The 23,313-nt window shown below is 34.5% G+C and overlaps 2 protein-coding genes across 8 annotated transcripts; one reads left to right on the top strand and one right to left on the bottom strand.

The window, feature by feature from the left end:
- Positions 1-557: 557 nt before the first annotated feature.
- LOC110841405 (NADH-cytochrome b5 reductase 2) lies at positions 558-9,556 on the bottom strand. Of its 3 annotated transcripts, none has more exons than XM_087352156.1 (7): positions 9,366-9,556; positions 5,400-5,607; positions 4,913-5,031; positions 3,718-3,922; positions 3,141-3,335; positions 1,934-2,106; positions 558-1,222 (listed from the first exon to the last, which is right to left on the bottom strand). In XM_087352156.1, exons 1-6 carry the CDS (start codon positions 9,390-9,392, stop codon positions 1,934-1,936), a joined length of 927 nt encoding a protein of 308 aa, XP_087208282.1. In that variant the 5' UTR covers positions 9,393-9,556; the 3' UTR covers positions 558-1,222. The 3 variants fall into 3 exon arrangements, with proteins under 3 accessions (XP_087208282.1, XP_021942617.1, XP_021942618.1); XM_022086925.2 differs by having other exon boundaries at positions 558-830; XM_022086926.2 differs by lacking the exon at positions 9,366-9,556 and adding an exon at positions 7,255-7,386 and having other exon boundaries at positions 558-2,106.
- On the top strand, positions 9,505-23,256 carry LOC110841404 (E3 ubiquitin ligase Rnf121). Of its 5 annotated transcripts, XM_087352154.1 has the most exons (9): positions 9,573-9,663; positions 11,666-11,700; positions 12,705-12,882; positions 14,115-14,256; positions 15,853-16,007; positions 16,128-16,356; positions 18,082-18,215; positions 20,153-20,254; positions 20,945-21,329. In XM_087352154.1, the coding sequence occupies exons 4-9, from the start codon at positions 14,161-14,163 to the stop codon at positions 21,063-21,065; spliced, it is 837 nt and encodes a 278-aa protein (XP_087208280.1). In that variant the 5' UTR covers positions 9,573-9,663; positions 11,666-11,700; positions 12,705-12,882; positions 14,115-14,160; the 3' UTR covers positions 21,066-21,329. The 5 variants fall into 5 exon arrangements, with proteins under 5 accessions (XP_021942613.2, XP_087208279.1, XP_087208280.1 ...); XM_022086921.2 differs by lacking the exon at positions 12,705-12,882 and having other exon boundaries at positions 9,505-9,663; XM_022086922.2 differs by lacking the exons at positions 9,573-9,663; positions 12,705-12,882 and adding an exon at positions 10,713-11,513.
- Positions 23,257-23,313: the final 57 nt, after the last annotated feature.

Genomic DNA, 23,313 nt, shown 5'->3' with positions numbered 1-23,313 from the left:
ACATATTATGAACTGAGCTATTGTGGAGAATGTAATGGTGTGTACTTTTGTAAGACTTTTTGAAGTCATGGTGAAGAAACTGGAAAATAAAATTCAGTGGAGTGTTGACACCTAATATATTGGCTAGGAAGTCAGAGGAGGGTTCCCTGTCATATTGCAAAACTGGAGCCATATTGGAGGTTTCAGTTAACCAGGTTCCCTTGTTAGTGTCCTTTAGACAAATTCTTTTTAAAAGAATTACATGAGAAGCATTTTAGTGTTGTTTTGCAACTACCATAGAGATAATAATTGTTTCATAGGGTATTGTGATATATGCTTCAGAATACAGCCTCTACCTATAATATTGTATGGGAAAATACTTTAGATTTATAGGAACATCTTAAAGATAAGTTGTGGTTTAACTGTACGTATTCTGAATTTAGTAGGATTTGAGGTTTCCACAGGGGTGAGTCAAAGGATGGCTGTCTTCTCGATGCACCTCGTGGTCTGGTAGAAGTTTAACAACCCAGAAGACAGCCATCTTCATACTGTGAATTTGTTGAAGACTGAAGACAGACTGACTCTGGAAGGAGCCTTTATTACAGCATTTAATTTATACAACAGTGAACAGAAAAGAATGTAAGTTCAAACACAAATGAGTTCTCAGAAAAAGTACAATATGACATCCTATTATTATATGTTACATTGTGTAGTAATAGTTCACTGTTCAAAAAATTCAGGGTTTCTCATCAGTAGTTGTCAGTTCAAGATATGTCTTTTCTTTGTGGAACATGAATGTTGGTCATCATAAAAAAATGGTTTGGACCCTACAAGAGTCAGTTCACCAGAAGCTACGGAAAAGGAAATAAAAATTAAGATGAAAGAGCTAACATATTAAGGTTGATCAAAATGGGAAATAAAACCACAGCTGGAGATACCAAACATGATAAAACACTTATTCTATAAATTGTCTTTGTGCTTCTAAGTATAAATTTCTTGGTGTTCAGTAAGGCCTTGACTCGATGAAAATTGCATTTGACATTAAGTCCTTACCAAGCACCAAATATTTAAGAATAAAGCAAGATTAACAAACAGTGGAATCTTCAATATTACTATATATGAGAGTTGTAGGGTATAATATCATATTTCAGATCTCAGTCTGTCAGACAAATATCGAAGTTAGCATGTGCAATGAGTAGCACACACTGAGATAATCCATTTCTGACATGCAGTTGAGAATCATCTGGAAATGAAGTGTACTTGAGCACATGCTGAATTATATGATTTATACAAGACACTACATAATTCACTTCAAATAATTAGTACGTTTGTATACTTGTGCTGAAGGAGAAGCTTTCTCTATCACATACCAGTTTCTATTTTCAGAAAAATAATGTGATATAGTGGCAAAAATAAGTACCTTACTCACAGTATTATTTCCTACACTTTGGAATTCCATATTTTAATTGGTATTAACACAATCAACTCTTACAGATATTACATATGGTATATACCTAGATTATCAGTACTGACTGATTTATAAGCCACCGGTCTAACACTGAAAAGTGTAGGACAGCTACCAAGAGTTGTGCTCCACATACATGTGTCCAAAATATGACACTCGGCAGATTCTATTTTAGCAGTATAGGAGTCAATTCAAGATATCTTAAATTATGGCATCATGCCAGGTCACGTATTCCTACAATGTCCTTTTGACATTGTATAAATGATGTATTATCATGTGACAAATTTATTGGTCTTACTAAATGAACTCGAGTAATTAACTACAATCAGAACTGTTACATTCCCATAATTGGTTTGTATGCTGTATCATCTGCAACTGACGTAGCAGTTACATTAATTAATCTTTAATACACCAGACCCGGCTTCTAAATCAACTACTTTAACCATATGCAGCCATACTACCATATTACATCTATAGCAGGCTACAAACCTAATATGCAAATCGGAGCTTAGCGTCATATCCCATCTTGTCCAAGTTTGGAACACAAGCAACATTGATCATAGGTGGTGGTCCACACATAAGCACCAAAGTATCTTGGCTTGGAGGGAATAAATGATCCTTGATCATTTCATCAGAGATGAAACCAACACTGTATTTCCATCCTGCAAAGGGTAACATTTTCAAAGTGATATTTTTTTGCACATGAGTTAAGAATATTAGTATAACAAGATAACTTTGTCCTCCTTTGTCCTCTGTTAACCATCAAATAAGAACACATGGAAATGTATGCATTAACAATGATTCGTGAAAGAAGACAAATGTAAATATGAACATCAGAACAATGTTTGGCTGAGGTGAGTTATATATTTCTGTTGAAAATATATAGTTATAGGTGATATTTTGTATACTGAACTCTCAGTACTTAAGTTTCATTTGTATGTTCTATCAGGTTTCAGAATTTAGATACATGAAACACACTGTATAACCCTTATAAACAGTTCTGTTTATCACCAAACCAGGATTAATAACATCTACAGACTCCTACTGCTGATAAGGTCACACAGGCCTGTGTATGATATACATTAAGGATTTATTTCCATTCAAGACTGGTTTAAGTGTGGTACTGAAACTAAGTAAACTGTTCCACAGAACTTTTATCTGTTGAATGTTTTAAAGCATTTGTTTTGGAGAACATATTGCTGAAAAGATCTGTTTTACAACACCATGTAAAACAACAAAGGTAGAAAAGTTTTTTGAAGAGAAACTGGATGACATTGGGCTAGAGCCATGTACAAGGATGGTGAAGGTGCATATATTGTAACACAATCAGTGGACATTTTTGGCAATGTCATAACTGCTTCCCAGAAATGGATTCACCAGCTTTTGGTTTACCATATTAATCACACACCTGCTTACAGCAAGCTTCCATAACAAGGACATGACAACAAAGTACTATACAAGCTCAATATAATGCATGCAGGTAATTTTTCAACCTAAAAATGTGGTTATTGGTTTGATGCTAGTGTAATTCCTTGTTATAAAGGCATCTCATATGGACTCCACAGATAATGTTATGGTAGGGCATGTGTGTGTTCATGTGGTTATGTACAGTAAAAGCAGAGAATATGTGCCTAAGTAATGACTCCATACAGCAATGTAGTCACAAAATCAAGTTATACTCCTAAAAGATACTTACCTTCACTTGGCCTGTCCACTGTGTACCAAAGTTTAAACTGTGAAGGATGTGCAGTTGCCACTTCTTCCAATTCATTTTTCAGCAAGATGTCATCTTCTGATTGATTCGCAAACAGCAGAGCCATTTCAGTGTTATCATCTGGGTCTCGAGTTATGTGATGAATTAGCTGAAGCATTGGTGTGATTCCAGTACCACCTATCAATAATTAAATTTCAAGTACTTTTTCCTTTGGCAACATATGTATGATGTAAGAGGTGATCAAACCACATCACCCCCCTCCTCAAACTTTTTCTTTGTTTCTTCCTTCTTTTGTGGCTTCATAATTGTGTTCAAATACAAGACTCATGAAGTTGTAATCAAATGATTTTATCTACAGATTTTATGTGCTTAGTATCATATAGTCCAATGCACATACACTTACTCAAAAAGTAGAATGTCTCTCAGCAAACTAAATATTTGGACTCTGTGAAGTGAACGTTCATCCCTCCCCTTTATACCTTATTATCTGTACCTCACCATCTTAAATTTATTTTAAAAAATATGCAAGGGATATACATATACTATGTGCTATACATACCGGCAATCATTGCTACTTTCTTAACTGAAACAGCAGTTGGTGGGTCTTTCCTAAGAACTTTTATAGCAAATGCCCCCTTTCCAAGGTACACAAGCCGACCCGAAGGGCCACGAACATCAACTGTATCTCCAAGTTTCATATTATCCAAGTACTGGCTCATTTTTCCACCCTCTGGAAACTTTGGATGCACATTCCTGAAGTATACCTGCATCAATACGAGTATTAAGTATTTTGCTTTAGGGTCTAAACTGACACAACTAAATATGAGTAAATAAAATCACAAATACAAATATAACTTAAAAGAAAGGGAACAAAAATTATGGGGAGATGAGAAATGCATACAATTTATGTGAGGAACTTAAAGGGAAGGCATTTTGGCCAGCTCTTGTGAACACAGTAATTATTCTTCAAGGTCTACAAAAGATTTGGATTTTTTGTTCCTGCTGAGTGACCATCAGCTTATCAAGAATAACTCATCCATGAAATTATAATCAAATGGGTTAAAATCCTCTGATTTCAATTGGAGATTTCACTTGCTGGGGACTGTAACTGGTACTCAAGACATCAGTAATAAAGAGAACCAATAACAAACCCCGATTATCAACCACAATATCAGATCATGAGCACTAATGCAAAACATTTTATATTCCCAGACAGGGAAGGGATGTTACCAACACTGAATAAAATACTTCTGATAATCGAGTAATAAATTAATAAGACTTTACACCAGTTGTATATGGATAAAGAACTGTCATATTAAGTATGAAAAAGGGGCAATGAGATAAGATATAAAAGACAAACACCAGACAGTAATTCGGCTATTTTATGATGCTGTTACAATTACTAAACTTAAATAGGAATGATATATAGGAGGATGATCATGAGTGTTGAATTTGGGTTAGATGTGAGAGAATATGATTCAATGTATGCAAGAAGAAAGCCTCTCCCTTTTCAGAGACAATCAAGAGAACAACGGTGCTTAACATATATTGAATGCAATAACCGTAATTGTACAGGCCACAGGAAAAATGTAGACTTGTTAAATTAATTAAATACCTATCATCAAAATATCACATTAGCATATATATGTGAACATGCAACCAAGACCTGAAACCCCTAAAAAACAGTTTACATTGTCTCAAATATTCAAACACACATGACGAGATGTTCATTTTATTGCAGATATGTTGCTGACCTTAATGATAAGGTCCATGTGACCCTTCACTTCATCACTGGAAACTGGTGTATAAGAACGGATCACAACCTGACCATCTACTTTGGCTGACAAATGGATATGCTGACCTACTGGAAGACCTGTTGAAATAAAATACATTCAATATCTGTATGTAGGTAAATATTTTAGTTCTTTTCCCTTGTTTATTTAAACTCAGGTCTTTTATTCATTATAATGAAGTATATACTGACAATGCAATAGTTTGTTACAAACAGGTATCTGGACCAAGCAAAGAAACTGTAACACTAAACAATTTTTGGTCTACTTAATGACTCTTTTTCAATGTCCTAATTTATATAGCACTGAACTACAGAATCATTAGTGAATTATGAACTGGAAAGGAGATAGAAGAAAATTTTCATTTGGGGTAGAATATCAGGTGTTAACGTATGAAATAGATTCACATAAAAAATTAATTTGGAAAAGACAAAAAGGAAATTATGCTCACCTAGTATATGATTTTCTGAAGGCAGTGAAAAACGAAAACGGCGAGTATCATGGCTGATTATCTCCTTTTGTATCAGAGGAAGAGCATATTTTGCAGTCGGGTCTTGAAGAGTAACAATGCCTGATTTTGATTTCTTCTTGGATAAGTATAACTTTGCTATTAGAGCAGTTGTAATCACCACTCCTAATCCAATAAGTATAGGCAGAGCCTACAACACAGATGTGAAAATAGTTATACTACTGGGTATGTCACAGATTTCAAGTAGGAGTTGTAATCACTTCCCCAAAATGCAAAGGCTGGGGGAAACTGTGAACTTAAGCAGGATATCTAATCCCACAAAAAATCAACCTGGGCACATCCCCTCTTTCAAGCAGATCATATCATTACAATGTAGGGACCAAGGAAAAACTCAGACTCTGGAAGGAAATCCAGTCCTCCAGGAGATACAAACTGGGTATTTCCCAGTTTGATTTATTCGATTCAGAGGCAGTTTAAGCCAGTTTTTATCTTCAAAACATAATTTTTAAACATGAATTTTAACATATCCTCCTAGCATCTACTTCATCCTTCAAGCAGCCACCTTCCAAGCTTGAGCCCCCAACCAAAATATAATCCATTTGGCTATGAAGGCTTCATATCTTCATAATAAAGCCTATGTGAAAAGATGTTGACTACAATGACAAAACAGATGTTTGGAAAAGGGACTTCGTATAAACATCCAGAACTCAGACCTTGTTCCAAGCCAACACACATCCATGCAAGCTGACAAAGATATAAATTTTATTATATGCATAATAGCATTTAAACAGTTATTAATCCTCATACATACCACACCAAGACTCTACAGAGAAATCCGGTTAAATTATTTTATATGTTGAAAAGTGATGGACAACTTCAGATATGTTAGCTTTAAACAACGCCAATAATAAGGATGATTTTCTTATCATTTCACACTAATTTATCATACTAGATTTTAAATGCAAATACATCCAATGCGATGTCCTTGAAATTCACAAACTTTGTAAGGAAGGGGGTATACAGGATCATGGGCACAGTGCCTGTAGAAATGTTTTCAAATTTTTTGGCTAAATGGCAATTTTCAGTTTCAGACTTATGTAACTTTTTTTAAAAAAACCATGTCCATCAAGTAAAGGAAATGTTGGTGGCCATGATATTTCTGGCTCAAAGAACATATAATTCCACTTCAACATGAAATACACAAAAACCCATGTCATTTGCAGTTCCCAATGCTTTGAAGTGTCCAAAAAGATGATGTCACATATTGCTATCTTCTCTTAGCAAAAATGTTAAATTGTTCTACTAAGGGCACAGATAAAACAGAATAACCAAATTTGCCATTTTTAGCACAATGTGAAGCTCTTCAGAAGACAGAATGAAAGAACCATATGCAAATACAGAATTCCTATAATGTAAAATTGTATATGCAAATTACAATCAGCATATATTTGGATTGCAGTGATTGCACCATCGCTCTGATGATGGAGGCGACAAGGACCTCCAAAATGTTGGTAAACTTCTACCATACTACGTGGTGCTACAATGCAGAAGACAGCCATCTTCATACTTACCATCATGAGAACCTAAAATCCTACTTACTTTTAGTTTCTGTTCAGTGAATGTAAACATGTTTTCCTTCTATCATATCACCACATGGGAACCGGTTAAACATTCTGGGATGCAATTAGGGCATACCAGGTTATTCTGAGAAGTGCATGCATCTTTAAGCTGATGATAGATTAACACAACACAACTGACTACTGTGGTTAATAAATTTTCAATTGTACAATAATACAGCTTTAAATGGAAAGGCCCATGCATAGAATATACAGATTACCCAGTAATTTGGTGCTTGCATCTTTGAAGTTTTGTATACAAGGGGACTATAATTAGTCTGGAACAGATTAGATATCCCAAATATTTTCAGCTGTCCCCAAGGGGACACCAGAAACCAAGAGCCACGTATCAATCAGTTCTGACAAAGAGAAAAGAGAGATTATAAATTTAATTTTTACATTGCATAGTACTAAATAAAAAAAGTTCTCTAAAATAACCTAACTGAACCATCTTCAAAGCATGTATGGATGAAAAGTCCATAAACAAAAGATTGATGAGAATAGAAATAGAGGTGAATGGCTTGTCCTGAAAAGTAGCCAGTTATTCTGATAACTGATAACTATGGCTCAATATAAACAATCACAGTTGTACCTCATCATCAGTGTAAAACAGTTAAGTATCTCCCAGTTCCCACAAGCTATTCAATATAATAAAAAATTACTAGCTTTACTTAGCTCTTAATATACCTTGTATATACAATCATGCACCCACTAGTTTAAATGTCACAAAATAGACCAAAGAGCTTAATGAGATAAAAGACAATACTATACCTTAAAAATGAAGTAAAATAAAAAAGCGTCTCCATGTAGCAGAAATGTGAGCAATTTTTAAATAAAATCAAGACAGAAAATTGAAAAGTAATGCAAGCAATGTTGTAATCATGAAATTAAATTATTTACAACAGTCATGAGACTTTTATAATACTTTAGATAACAAGATTGGAAACATGCCCTTTTTGGAGCACATACACACAACCCAATGTTCTTAGCCATATTCTTTGCATACATTTTAATGTCACCTAGAGACTACCTTATCAAGACTAATGACAATCAGAGACCATGCAGGCTGACATCATCATTGCATGATCATTGTCCCACCTCATAACTCTTCATGAGTCTGTGTACCCATCATGTTGGTATTATCAGCTGGAGGAAGTTGGAAGGTACTGTGGTGAACTAGGCTCCAATGACATCATTTTCATACCAAATTTCATGGAAATCCATCTATATGTTCCCAAGTTATTATATGGTTGAAACTGTAGTCCAAAAGGATACTGACAAATGGCAGCATTACCTTCTCTTGTGAAAGACACAACACGGACAGACAAACAGATCCTTAAGGCGATTTTCACTTGTACCAGGCATGTCAAACTCAGTATCTACTAAGAGCTGATTATAAAAGTGGTGACTTTCTGCATTGAGTTCATCCAAAACATCCATACACAAGACTTCCATATACCCAATTCTGTCCCACTACATATAAGAGTGAACATGGGAATCAAGATGCACAATAATCTTCCATTTTTCATTAAAAGTTTAAATCATGATATAAAAGTATTTGTGCCATCATTAAAATACTATCTCTTATCTCAGTTAATTTTAGTTCACAAAGATATTTATTTGGCAACTACTTTGATTTGTATTGTATAACATCTTTATGAAAATAGGATGCCTGTAACAACCAACTATGTATTTATATTAAACCTTTAAAGTCAAAGCTCACCTAAATAATATTTAATAATTCAGTCTGTACTGGAAAGAAAACACCACACCTCATAATTACAAATTTCAATTGCTTAATGCTGTTTAAATAAATCCTTGTCTACAAGGAGAATCATGCAAAACATCAATAAAAATGCAGGTTTATAGATTGTGGCAAATGCTTAGACATATAGCTGCCACTGCAGTTTAAAGGGTTAATATGAACAGCATATGACATCCTATATCCTTGACTTGGTCCTAGTCCTAGATATATTCAACCTGAGGTCCACAAGTTGAGCATATCAGATCTTTAATTTTTGATGCTGTATTTCAGCAAGTTTTCTCATTTCTACATTAGAGTAATACATAACGAAAACATAGCTATATTTTCTGTCTGTATTTTATACTATGTCCTATTTAATCAGAAATGTTGAGGATCACTGATTATACAGTCTCTATAATGTATACATTCTTATTCTAAAAATGTTGTGGTTACAATTCACAATTTTTAATTTTAACAACACCTAATTATTCAGCTCCATAACATTTATTTATCGGTGCTATTCCCTGAACTTTTTAACAAATTATTGTTAAAAATAGCCAGTATTTCTGAAATTCATGAATAAATTACCAATTCATTTCCGAAGACTGAAGTCATTTACTCGACTGTACGTTCTAAGCGCTTTGGAGAATTAAAACTTATTCAGCACACACGTAACTTTAACTTATTTTGGCCACATACACACATACAACTGGTATTCTTTACTTTTATGATAATTGGGATTTCGCAAAAATTATCTTATCCATTGATAACCTCACATTACACCATTGCGCAGAATGCACGTTCACCAACCAATGTATTGCTACAAGTCTCTTGCGCATCTTGGCAGCCCTGCATAAAAATGGCGGACGTGGCTATGGAGAATAAGGCAAGTGCTGTAAAATTCATCATTTAATATATGAACGGAATTATCAGTAATGAAGGGCCGTGATAATATAAAATGTTAAGGTTTAGCTTGGTCCAGAAATAAGCACAGTAATCACTAAACAGATGTTAATGTCTTATCAGTAGAATGTGATACTATTTCATAATGTAAGGATAGCTAAATCTTTTGAAAATTTGGGTGAGGTATTTAAAATAATAAATCAAATTTATGGTCATTTATAAATTAATGGAAGTGTGAACGTGGAGTGTACTTTTGACTATATAGTTAAGAATCGTTTATCTTCTCATGCTGTAGCTAAAGTGTAACATATATTAAACTGTAATTTTATATTTTGTTTTAACTGGTTGTTACACTTGGTCACAATCTTGGGAGAGAATTTACTTTCGGTTTGTTTAAAAAGTAATTAAACATTGAACATACTTGAACTTAAGAAAATTGAAGTAACAACTGGAGAAAATTTTATAATACATACTTTGCACATAATATTGTTTGGCATAATTAACTAAGAAGGATGAAGATAGGCAGTGCATGTAACGTGCAGACAGCATGAGAGATTCATTAAAAATGTCGCTCAGAAGACCAAAATTGGAGAGATCACTTGGAATATGTAACCATAAATGAGAGATTTAAACTTGATCTTATCAAAATAAGTTGTGAAGAGTATGCACTGGATTCATCTGACTTAGGGTAGGACCTAGTGGTATGTTTATGAATATTGACATTAACACTTATATTTCATAAAAGTAAGGGGATTTCTTTTCCAGCAGTTTATGAAGGCCTTGTGCTATTAAGTTAGCATCTACTATAAAAATTTGTGATTAGTCGTTGTCTTCAAGAAATGACGTCATCAACAATGTAACCAAATAACGCTTCACAACGAGATCAACAACTAGGAAACCAGCAACATAAAACTATTTAAGGAGGGTTGGTCAAGTGTTTTAACCCTTCATTCGAGGGGGGGGGGGGGGTTAGTTTAGTTTCTTACACAAGGTTGGTTGCGTTTTACAAACTTGACCCCCCCCCCCCGAGGAGCTCCGAAAGGCGCGCTCTGCTCTAGTTTATACAAACTTGGTGATGGTTATTGATCATAAATACTAATGACTGATCAATATGAAGTAATTGCCTTGATGCATGACACTTCACTGTCTTAGCAACAATGGAAATGTATTGAAGAAAGTTATGTGTTTTTATGAAGGAGAGGGTTAGATAATGTGACTGTAAGGAAAATATGGCTTTTATATGCTGGGGATGTGTAAAAACAATGTTTTTGCACTTCAAATTGCTTCAAATGTGACTTCAGGCTTTTAACTTTTCACATCTGTATCGCTGAAGCCCAGAACCGTGTCCTGTCACTGATAAACACAAACCAAATGTGTTTCATATTCTTTCCACTAAGAAGTAACCAGAAAGTGTTATGTATAAATCTGTTTCATATGGTGATGGTTATTACAAGACTTGTAAGACTGTTGAATATTTTGATCCCTACATAATATGCACTCTTCTGAAAACATGAGAGGTTGGCAAGTGGTCTATGAAGCTGATTCTTATTCCTTGTGTTGATACCGTGTATGGCAGAATTAGTTTGAAAAAGTTCTTGGTTATTTACAATAAAGTTTATTAATGAGAATATGTATTCACAAAGAAGAGCTAAGATCTCTCATCTCTTAACTAGATTTCTACATGAATTTTTAGGTTTGACTCCAGCCAGTAATCTAACAATTTTCTCTTGTAAAGTGAATATCTTTTTTACTGTTTGATGAATTACCCCCACAAATTTTTCCATACTTCATTATAGAGTGTTAGGAGGAGATGATACTGGGAGAATGAAAAGGGTAAGTGACTGTTGACACTTATAGTTCCGAACTCAAATTTAGCATGAACCTAGCACACATGAAAGTCTTGATCAGTTTGAAATTGAAATGTCTCACATATCCCTATTGTAAATAATACATTGTTTCTTATAGTAATTCAATTCTTTTTCTAGACCAATGAAGACCTTACTCCAGAAGAAAAGTGGAGGTGAGTAGAACATATCTAGTACCAGTAATTTGATAAGATAGCATTGGTAGAACTTCATTCTTCGACCTAGTAATTACCACTTAAAGTTTTCCTTTTATATTGTTATGAGCGGTCATTTAGTGACTGCTGTTGCATTGTCTTTCCAATATGCATGATCACCACATCAGTTGTCACCTTTTCTACTCAGTCAGCTGCAACAGTGATTAAAGATTACACTGGTGACTCAGCAATTGTGATAAGAAGAAGTGGTATCCCATGTGACATTCACATGTGTATTATGTGTGATTCATTTTGTGTAGGACATGGATAAGTTTACACTAGAGTATCTGGTGTTATTATATAAACTGTATATGAAGTGTGCTCTGCTAGAAAGTCAGATGAAATTCGGAAGAAAGTTTCCCATAGATTGAGTTTTCTATAGAAACAGTATTCAGAATTAAGTAGGATTTGGTGTTTACACGGCGGTGAGTGAGAAGATGGCAGTCTTCTAGGTTGTAGCATTGATACCCAGAAGACGGTTATCTTAGTATTCAGAATCTTGTAAATAAGTATACTGTAAACCTAAACATTAGCAAGAATTAACAGAAGAAAGTTAAATGGTAACAGACCTTGGCCTGAACACTCGGTTTGTTAGTCTCTTAAAAATAAGTATCAAATTCACCCATGAGAGACAGTATAAAACTATGCATAGGAAATCCACACTTGTACATAGGGTTCCATTCTGTGATGCAAAATTTGGCATCTTGTTCATTCTTGAGTGCAAGGAGGATTATTGGTCAGAAACAGGTAATTTTTATAGCTATGTAAGGCATATACTGCAGTCATTTTTTAAGAAACTAACAGATGAAGGAAAACTATGGATATTTCGAGCACAATTCTACAACTGTACATACAGTTTATAATTTCATACATATCACAAACAGAGTGTTTAGTGAAAGGTTATAAGTCCTGGTTTATGGCTGCCACATTCTCCTGACATTACTCCATGTGGTTTCTTCTTATAGAGATATTGAAAAATAAAGTATATCAAACCAGTCTGTACATGAAAGAAGAACTAAGAGAAAACATTTGGCTTGATGTGGTCCATATATCCACAGAACAACAGTATGTAAACCAGGATCTGTTTAGATGGTGTGACGAGTGTTTGTGAGCAGATGAACATTTTCAGCATCTTTAACATAGGTGAGTAAATTTCGCTGTATGATGATAATGCAGTCTCAGTGTCTCCACGGTTGGCTGAGTGGAAAAAGTGGCAACCAGCAGAGCATTTGTATATAGCAGAAGGACCATGCATTGGAAAAGGTATCAAATAATCTCCCTGCATGTATAGTGTCTTATAAGGATCTGGCAAATGAAGAGGGAGTTTGTAAATACTTGCATAAATGGCTGTAGAATTAGAAGCAGGAGGTATAACTTAGCCAGTAATTTCAGAAGTACCAATGTTGTTTCAGCATTGGTTTGTTGAAGTGTGTTGATTAATAATAGTAGGAAATTAAAGTTGTGAGAATGAAATATAATGTACAGTTAAATTTTATGAACATGAACTATAACCTGCATATAAAACGACATCACATATGTTGTTGTTTGTAGAAGGTGTAAACAAGTAAAGTAAAAGTAAAGCTGTCCCGCTACACACCATGTAGGTCATTTTGGGGGGAGTGGAGCTATAGCTCCTCTATCTTCACTGCAGCACTAGATGGGGGTGAGTGGTCAGCATCACTCCCCGGCTGTGCTTTGCCCCCAGGAAAGGACCCCAGTACCCATTAGATAGGAGGCTGGGTGGGCCTCAGAGCCGGTCTGGACGCAGAGGCTAGAGGAAAAATCCCTGCCCCGTCAGGGATTGAACCCCAGTTGTCCGGCAAGTAGCTAGTCTCTATACTGACAGCTGTCCTGGCTCACAAACAATACATTAGCAGAAAGCAAGGGAATATTTGTATGTACTTTAAACCGTAAAAGAAGTTAATCAAGGCCTTTTGTAGGAAACACAGTTTCCTTTGCATATTCACTTTTATTTCCAAGACTGGAAGTATCTCTTGAATAATCTTTTATTTCATCTGGTTGTAAAACCATAAACTGGTGTTCTTATGATGCCAGAGATGTTGAGTGTAGTTCTAGGTTGTAACACCACATTGTCTTTTAGGTGAGTATGAACATTTCAGAGGAATTACCTCCATCTTCAAGTTGAAGTAACATCACCCTGAAGATTGAGGTGATATGTTCCTCTGAATGTTGGTAACTGCCTATAAGACCCCATGGTGTCACAACCCACAGCTGACATGAAAACACTGAGTGGTTTCATAGAAATCAATTCAGATGTAAAGGTTTATATATATCTAAAAACTGTGTGCAAATAACAATGTTGTATTTATGTTTTCATTTTATCTTTCTCTGATCTACTTTTGTCTTGATTACAGGCTGGAGCATATAAAACTTCATAAGCATCATGAAGGACATGAATCTATGCATGCAGAAATGATTCTTATTCTTCTTGTTACTTTGGTTGTGGCTCAAATCGTTCTAGTCGAATGGAAGAAGAGGCATTACAGGTCCTATATGGTGTGTAGATAAGGAAATCTATCTTTGCAGGCGTAGATGATTGCCTATCGATGGATATGTTTTTATGAGGACCATACCTTGTCTTTTACTGTCACCAAAGTAATGGTAACGTCACTCCATGAGAGTGTAATTTTGCTGCCTATTCCTCTTAAAAATTTACCACCTGTTGTGCAAGGGGGATTCATGACAGGAGATGATGTTCAGATAACACAAAATTTTATGCAAATATGGAACATTCAGGTTAGTACTGAAGAGTTCCTGTTTCATGTGAAAGTAAAATGGTTTTTGAGCTATCAGCAAAAGGGCCTAATATGCAAGAACTATGTACATAGTTTATGAATTGGCATAACATTAACAAGTATTCTATACAGAAGTACTGTTTGTACTTACATTATGGATAAGTACCACAGAATTTCTACTTTGATCAAAGTAGCCCAATAGAATTTATTGCATTTTCCTTTCTTTCCTCTCTCCCTTTTTCCTTCTACTCTGAGGCAAAACAGGTAAAGTTGTACCTGGTGCTTAATTAGCACCCAGAATCTTGCATTGAATGGCTCTTTTGTCATCCTAAATGTGTGTCACATCAATGACTTTTGTAGTAATCTTTGTTGGTCTTCAAGGTTTAAAGATATTATATGGCTACATGGAGTCTTATCAGTACACTTACCCATAAAAATAATGAGATTATGGCCTCCGGGGTTGTTACACTGTGAGTCTCGTAGAAATTAACCGAAGTGCCTCTATCATCAGGATATCAAGTTACTCATTTATCTAATGATGGAGGAGGTAAGCGCCTCTGAAATGTGAAATTTTCTGTCAGACTACATGATGCATCGTCCCAGAAAATGAAATCTTTTTACTTGCCACCATGTGAACCACAAATCTCTCAAAAATAATATTGTTAAAATCTGTGCTCTCTTTGGATAAAGTGAAGTATGTTTTCTGGTAGCAAATTTATATATTGGCTTCAATGACAAACACCCTTGTGTTTACTGTGGAGTTTGTCCAAGGTAAGCATTTTTATATTGGTTAGAATTAAACCATAACTATTGCATCTTTAATATACCATAGCTGGATAGTACACATACTTTCTTTTTGATTGGCTATGCCTTACACTGCATAACAACCTAGAAGACTGCCATCTTCATACTCATCACCTTGGGAACCTTAAATCTTACATATTGTTGGTTGCTTGTGTAAGAGAACAGCTTAATGAAGAAGCTCATCCAGGACAAGAACGTATAAATGAGGGTGAGATTATAAAATTCTGATGCCTGTTTTGCAAAAGATACACAATTTAATGCATTGAAAATCAAGACAGACGTACACAGTTCAGAATTGGGAGTTCGTCTTTTGTAGGCATAAAATCTGACGAATATGAACATGCTCTGCTTACTATAGTAACATTTCATTTAGGTGTTTCTGAGATGGTGGGGGGGCAGTGATTATGAGTACTAAACCTGAGTGACACCATTGAAATTGTTGAATAGGGACTATAAAACTGACCATTGAAACTTGCAATCATAAACCAAGGAATATTAAATGGGCATTACACTGTAATAACTCCTATATTTATTGGCCCCTCTTTCTTTCCAGTTTTCTACTCTTATTGGTATGTGGATTATTCCATTGTTATTGTGCCTGAAGAATCAATGGTGGCGTTTCATATTCTTATGGCTACTGTTTTCCTGTATAACTAGTCTAGTAGTGAGAAAAGCCATTCAGAAACCAATTGAAGGTACAACCCCAAGGTTTGTTTTTGATTTTTCATAATAATAACTCTTCTGGCCTTAAAAATGCACTTTCACTGTTCATAAAAGAAGAAATTGTGTCATCTTAGATTGAAGTGATTAACTTTTGTTTTCTTTCAGATTGGTCTACAAATGGTTTTACTTCCTCTACAAATTAAGTTATGCTCTGGGCTTAATAGGATATGTCATCATGATGGCTACATTTTTTGGGTTACATGTAGTATTTGATGCTAAACCACATACATGGATGGATGTTGGATTGCTCTTTGTATTTTATGGTCTATATTATGGAGTTTTGGGCCGAGATATAGCAGAAATATGTGCTGACAAAATGGCATCACATATTGGGGTAAGCATATAATAATATAAAACTTTATTTTTGTTTGAGTTGAATGAAAGTTTCAGTCAGACCAGGACTATTCAGTCCACAGCCTGTAGGTATTTTGTTAGGCAGCTGTATAATCTTTTGAATGTCTTGTGTGTCTGAAAAGATCATCTATGTGCCCTATAGAGGGTAAATTATCATTTTGGTATGCTTGCATAGGATATAGTTCTGTGTCCTTACAATGTGTTTTCAACTATATTGAAGATATATATATGGGAGTTTATGTAAGGAGATTGGCTGGATTAAGAAGAGGGGTGTTGTTTAAGAATTTCACATGGGGCCTAGAAATGAAGAATCACAATTTATAATTCACATATTTATATTAAGGACTATGTTAGATAAATATCTGTCTTGGAAAAGAGGTGAAGTATATTAGATATTTGTAGATTTGGAAAAAGCTTTTGATATATTAATGAGAGACTTTGTGGTGAAAAGAGGGTGCTAAAGGGGAATCAAAATATATCAAGGGGTCAAAGGAATCTGTAGGAATGTGAAGATTGCAGTATAATATGAAGGAATTCAGGTATTAAAGGAATTTGTTTCAAATATTGGATAATAAATGAATTGAAGGGTAATTGGGAGATGAAATGTTCCATATAAGTACATACTCATGAGACTAGGAGAGGTATAGGATGATGGAAAATGTGAATTTGGAGCTTAAAGGGTGTTGAGAGAAATATTGAGCAGGGAATGCAGTAAAGAGGAAGGATTTAGTGACCTTTAAAGATATGTGGGAACTAGAAGTTGGAGATATGGGTTGATGTATAAAAGATTTACAAGTACTGATCCAGAAACTAGAAGTAGAAAAATAGTTGGGGGGGGGGGGGGGGGAGTATAAATTTGGGTTGTATTTAAACCAATAAAAAGATAACTGGAAAAGATTAGTAACAAGATAATGAAACAGTCACTGATTGGTGTGGTTGCAAAGATCGGAAAGATTGGATATTATTTATTTCTATGGCGCAACAACCCGAGTTGAACCTTGGCCTCCACCCATGTGGGAGAGTTTTTTTTTGTCTTTGAAGCATGCATTTATGAATAGTGTGCGACAGGCCCACTGCCTCTACACAATTTCTACTCATATCCTGATTTGTCTGCTAGATCCATCTAGTAGTGAATCAGGAGAGGCTTGGGTGAGAAATGGCCACTGAATTTTGCTTATGAAACATATCATTCATGCTCGTAAGGTTCGTTTACATGCCTTTAATCTACGACATGGTATCACTGGTTTTACTTCCCCTCCGAAGGAAGCTGTTCTACAGATTTTTATCACCCTTAAAAGTCCATCAACCTCGGCCAGGTTTTGAGCCCGCGAACCTTGGGTCCAGTGGCGAGCACGCTAACCACTAGTCCACCGAGGGCGACGAAATTGCATATAGTCTGTAAATGGTGAATGTAAAAAGGAGTGAGGATGAATGTAAATATATGCAGAATCCAGACAATAAGACCATGGAGTCATGTCCAAAAGACTCAATAAATGTCATTGTCTGTAGCATGCTTATCAAGACATGCACATTCAGGTTCCACTTTATATGCTGTAATGTCTCAGTATTCGCTCCTGTCCACATAGATTTAATATCATAGTGATAATATATATAATTTGTGTAGTTTTACACAAACATTCCATTTTCATAAATGTAACTCCTTAAATGCAACTGTATTTAATTATGAATTGTGTTATTGGTGTAGTACTACACAGATCATGGCATGCCCACAAGGCATCTTGACTCGGGAGTGTGTGCTGTATGTGGTAACAAATTGTTGGTGCAGGAAAATGAAGAAGGAGTCTTGGAGAATACGTATAAGCTCTCTTGTAACCATGTGTATCCTTAAAGAGTTTCTTTGTTTGTGGTGAATATAACTGCTTTAAAATATCGGTACATTATAAAATCAACATGATTTTAAGAATGATTGGAAAATAAGAGGACTGAGAAAAATCTTATTGCAATCCTAATTTATGTACTGCCCTTATGGTTCATCCTGATCTTATTTTACAGATGCCAGACTCAAAGACAGAAATTATTACATAATTGGAATCTCCTAGTATATACATTTGTATTGTTTTATTAGGTTAGTTATGATGGGATGGAGGAATAGTCATTGGTATTAATGGTGTTGAATCTTTGGGTTATTTTGCTTATGATTTACCTAGTGTAAACTTTATTGAACCAATGTTTGCATGGATTGATAATTATCTGACCCCAAATTCTTCACCTTTTTGTTGTGAAATTTGAGTTACATGATAATGCATTCAGTGAGATGGGGAATAATTTTATGTCACAAGTCACTGGAATGGGACTCACTGTTTGCTTTAGTCAGTAATGTATATGATCCATGTTGAACAAAATAATCTGAGCCACTTCACAAACACTTCTGAAAACCTTCACTTTTAAGATCATGATAATGACATGACAGTTTTGCTCCAAAAACTGCATTGCAACAAAATTGTTGCTCCCACTCTCAGAAAATTGCCACTAACTTTCCATTTTTCTTATTATATTACATGACTGTTATATTTCTGAACCTAGAACACCACTGACAAAATCACAGACCAAATTTTTCTATTCTTATTTTATCATAATTCAAGGTTTTTTTGTGTGTGTTCCATTCCATGAATGAGTATGTCAAGCATTCATCCTGTGAGTCAAGCAAGAAAACACCAGAATGTTGAAGACACTTTTGAACTGAAAATGCACAAGACATATTATAACAGGTTACAACTTACATGAAAGTAATGTGGCCTGTCTTTGGACAGACAAGTCCAGTTCTTTTACATTCCAATTTTCCCTCATGTATATGTAATCTACTAAAAGACCTTAATAGTACATCGATCCCTCAATTTACAAACATAATTCATTTCACAAAAAAATATTCTTAATGTGTAAATATGTAAACTGAAAATAAAATTCCCACTAATTCTATGTTAAAGATTCTGACTGGATTCCGACTCTCAGAAAAATCACTCGGATATTCTTCTGACATATGTTACAGTACCATACACTCTTAAAAACAAGAACAGTGCTACATTTTTATGATAGTTGTTACCTACCTAACCCTGTAAGTGAACTACTGAAGTGTTACATCAAGCATTTACATTGTGTGGCAGTTGCATTAGTTACAGTATAAATGTCAGAAATTGTATAAACAAAGAATAGACAGTTTTATTTATTAAAAACCTTGCACAAAGGTTGGTTCTTCATTGTAGCAAAAATATGTTGGTAAATTGAAAAAAAGTATAAATTTACATATTTTGTTGTAGTGAAAATTTGTAAATCAGAAGTTCATAAATCAAGGAGTATGTGTACTGTTAAAAAGCAATTGGCATCAGCCTGATATTGTCTTCATTCACATTTAGACATCACAGCATCCCTGGCCTCACTTATCAGAAAGTTCCAAAGCTGTGTTACTTGAATGAAGAGCATGAAACATGATGCTATTCTTGTAGCCATATCAGCCAAATTCTGTGAGATTTCAAAAGAGAAATTATATATTCCTGCTCAGTATGTTTTACTGATTGAAAGCTTTATCTCCATTTGGGTGACTATAGAGTAAAACTGTTGAGATGTGAATGATTTTTTATTATTAAATAACAACTCTGAACCATAATTATCTCAATAGAACTAAGACAACTGACGTAGGTAGTTTGTCCCTCCATTTTACATTCAATTTTCAAAATAGTTATTTTTGTTTCCCTCATTTAATGTCTTGACATGTAATGCTTGTGAAATACTCTGCATAGTTTTCTTAATACTCATACCAGATTTCATGAATTTTGTATTCGAGGATGGTGCATCGTGGGTAAGAAACAAACATGCCCATATTGCAAGGAGAAAGTGGATTTGAAGAAGATGTTTTGTAATCCGTATCCTTTTTCATAGATGCATTTATTCTTTGTCAAGTGTTAAAACAGAGCTGCAAAAGACAAGTACTTGGATAATCTAGAATATAGAATTGTACAGAAATACAGTAAAAACTCATTCTGTAATAATGAAAATGTTGAAAGAGTCCTGTCCAGCACCCACTAAGAATAAAAAAATTAAATATGAATCTTGTACTCTAAAAGTTTCAGATCCATTTGTAAGATCCCAGGGTTGGCTGTATTACAAAGATCAGATTCATGTGTAATATTGCAAATCTCTCTGATCAGATACTGATAATTACACAGTTTAGAATATATGTGTAACTGAAGCAAGGCTCAAAGATAGAAGGTTACATAACGATATTAAAAATATGTTCTTCTGGAAGGAAACGACGAAAAGGGTGCATTATTTTACAAAAAATAATAAACTAAGCCAATAGATCATATGTGTTTGTACTAATGGGAGATTTTAAGCCAAGAATAAGTAGAAACAAAGTACAGTGATATTTTGACATATTTAGTGTCATGATCTAAAACAGTAATAGGGTGAGAATGAATTTTTGGTTTATATAATGTAAAAATACAAATACGTTTTTCTGACAGTACTGTGTGCTTACTTTTACAAAGGAGTTAACATGTTACTTTATATAAGATAATGTTAGAATTTGAAGGTATGACCTTAACATATGCCAGATGGGAGCGACCCCATGTACTTTATGGTCAACTGTTGGATTGGATTCGGTGGCTAGTAGCATGGCAACCTCTAATTCTCTTTCTTGTTCAATGCATAAACTGGGCACTGGGACTGGAATGAATATTATGGCTGTGAATTTTGAATACATATTTATATCACCATTGATTAAAGTTTCCTATGTATGAAAGAAGATTTGTGTGTATGTGAATATTCAAGGTGTGAGGACCAGGAATTTGCCAGCATGTAAAAATACCAAGCTTTGCATTTGAATGACTGGAAATATTTTTAAGGTTTTGTAGCAACAGTTCTACAGTCCAAAGTATTTATGAGTTAAGATACATGTCATACAACTGTAAGGAATATGCATTAAATTTTTAAAAGATACCTGTTATCTGACCTATTTCCCTGCTCTTAGTAAAGTGTAGTTACCAGTTTAAAATTTGATAAAGAGCTGAGCTTGTGCCAGTGAAAGGGGATTTTCAGGGAAAAGACATTTGTATTTATATGGTTCCACTTCATAATTGCTTTTCATTAATATGTATATATAGAATGACTTCGAAAATGTTGTGCTTTTGTTTGGGTGAAACATGTGAACCAGTCTTTTTTTATAAAAAGAGTGTTAACTGTTAAATGTAAAAGATAATCATTCATCAGACATTGCATAACTGTTAGATAATTAAATTCAGCAAGTATTATACTGTGAAAACATAACATCTAGTAGCTGCACATTCCACATTTTGTTCTAAAGTTTTCTACACTAAACTCTTTTGTTGTCATTATTTTGAACACATGTTAAATTTGAAGGTTTCATGGTGGTGAAAATGTGGATTGGGTTCTATGTCATGATTACATATAGTCTTGTAGGTGGTTCTCAATGATTCAGATTAATGTAGAACCTACTAGACTGTGTCATCATAACCCAGAAGGCCTGCATTCATAGGTTATATTGTTAGTTGTGGCCTTGTGGGTTGCAGTGCCATATAGTCTTGTAGGTGGTTACCATATTTTTGGAAGAACAGAGTACCAAGGAAACCATGTGACATAACTCAGAAGACTTCAATCCATAGGTTATATTGTCGGTCTTCTGGGTTGTCATGTCATATAGTTTTGTAGATAGTCACTAGAAATTTAAAGGAACTTACTTATTGTCCCTGTCTTTGGGGGAAAGTTATACAAGGTTACATGGCATCACAACCCAGGAGACCTCAATTAACATTTTCATTATTGTGATACCCTCCTTTAAGTTATATTGATTATAATACAGGGTTTATCTTTTACCCATAAATTAGTTACATTTCAGTTGGGCAGTTTAGATCTCTAGTCACCACTCAAAGACATTTGCAAATTCCATATAACTTACATTAATTAGAATGTGTATTTTTAATATGGTCAAAAGACTTGAAGCCAATTTTTACTGTGCCACCTACAAGTTGTCAGTGTAATTTTTGAGCAGTAAATAAATGCAGCTCAGTCAACTACAGTAAGGCAAAAAATAAATGTTGAATAAATCATGGATGGGGTTTTGTGTACAGAATAAATTGAAACGTCAGTATATCAGACATAATGACAAATTTTACTGTGATAGTTTCTGGCTGCAAGAAATCATAGGGAATATGGGATGTGAAAAAAAGAGATTCTGTTTACAACTGCTCTGAACCCTGTATTGCATTATGTGTGAAGGAAATATGTGTTTTATTTTTAAAACTTTTCATACATCCATAATTAGTGATTACAGTTCATGAATCCTTGATGCATAATAAGTAATAATATATGTCTATCCAATGCTTTATTTTGTCAGAAATTTTCTTATGCTTCCTTCTATGCTACATCAGATCTGGAACAAATTTATCAAATATTAAACACAATATCCTGTTGCATATTAACATTTTTCTCTATTTTTGTTTCAACACCAACTGTATGAACATCACACACCATTTGTAATGTTAAAATTGTTTTATAATGTCAAAGACTAAATATTTGGAAACAATAGAGAAATTTAGTTTCTAGTTATAAGTCCATTAAGATCTATGCTGTTCCCTGATCCATCTTTATAGATCATTGTTGTTTGTTACTTTTAGGGTTTGTAAATTGGAACTATGACAGGGTATCCTTCTTCACCATAGCTCCCGTCCTAGTCTTTTTAACTATTCATTTGTAACAAAAATAGTGTATTCTTTGGATTACTTTTTGTGTCTTTTTTCAGATGTACTAGCGTAGGGTTATCAACCTGCAAGCCACATGTGGTCCTTCAATTTGTTTTGTAGGCCTACAAACATTTTGTGTAATAAACACTTTGTTAATGTTGTCAGTATTCGGCAGTTGTCTATTGATAAACATTTGGAGTAATACAAATTGCAACAAGGGAAAT

Source organism: Zootermopsis nevadensis, unplaced genomic scaffold, assembly GCF_977971745.1.
Source record: "Zootermopsis nevadensis isolate Lab colony 2312 unplaced genomic scaffold, Znev_1.0 Znev_ptg000020l, whole genome shotgun sequence".
Taxonomy (NCBI): Eukaryota; Metazoa; Arthropoda; class Insecta; order Blattodea; family Termopsidae; genus Zootermopsis; species Zootermopsis nevadensis.
The sequence above is the reverse complement of the archived record's forward strand: the minus strand, read 5'-3'. Positions and strand labels throughout refer to the sequence as shown.

Excerpts from the sequence above, each read along its gene's own strand:
- LOC110841405 (XM_087352156.1), bottom strand. The coding sequence starts at position 9,392 with ATGACTTCAGTCTTCGGAAATGAATTG. Across the intron at positions 5,608-9,365 it reads CAGTCTTCGGAAATGAATTG|GCTCTGCCTATACTTATTGG; the intron begins GTAATTTATTCA and ends TCTGTGTTGTAG. Across the intron at positions 3,923-4,912 it reads ACATGGACCTTATCATTAAG|GTATACTTCAGGAATGTGCA; the intron begins GTCAGCAACATA and ends GTATTGATGCAG.
- LOC110841404 (XM_022086921.2), top strand. The coding sequence starts at position 9,505 with ATGATAATTGGGATTTCGCAAAAATTATCTTATCCATTGATAACCTCA. Across the intron at positions 16,008-16,127 it reads ATTGAAGGTACAACCCCAAG|ATTGGTCTACAAATGGTTTT; the intron begins GTTTGTTTTTGA and ends GTTTTCTTTCAG. Across the intron at positions 16,357-18,081 it reads AAATGGCATCACATATTGGG|TACTACACAGATCATGGCAT; the intron begins GTAAGCATATAA and ends TTATTGGTGTAG.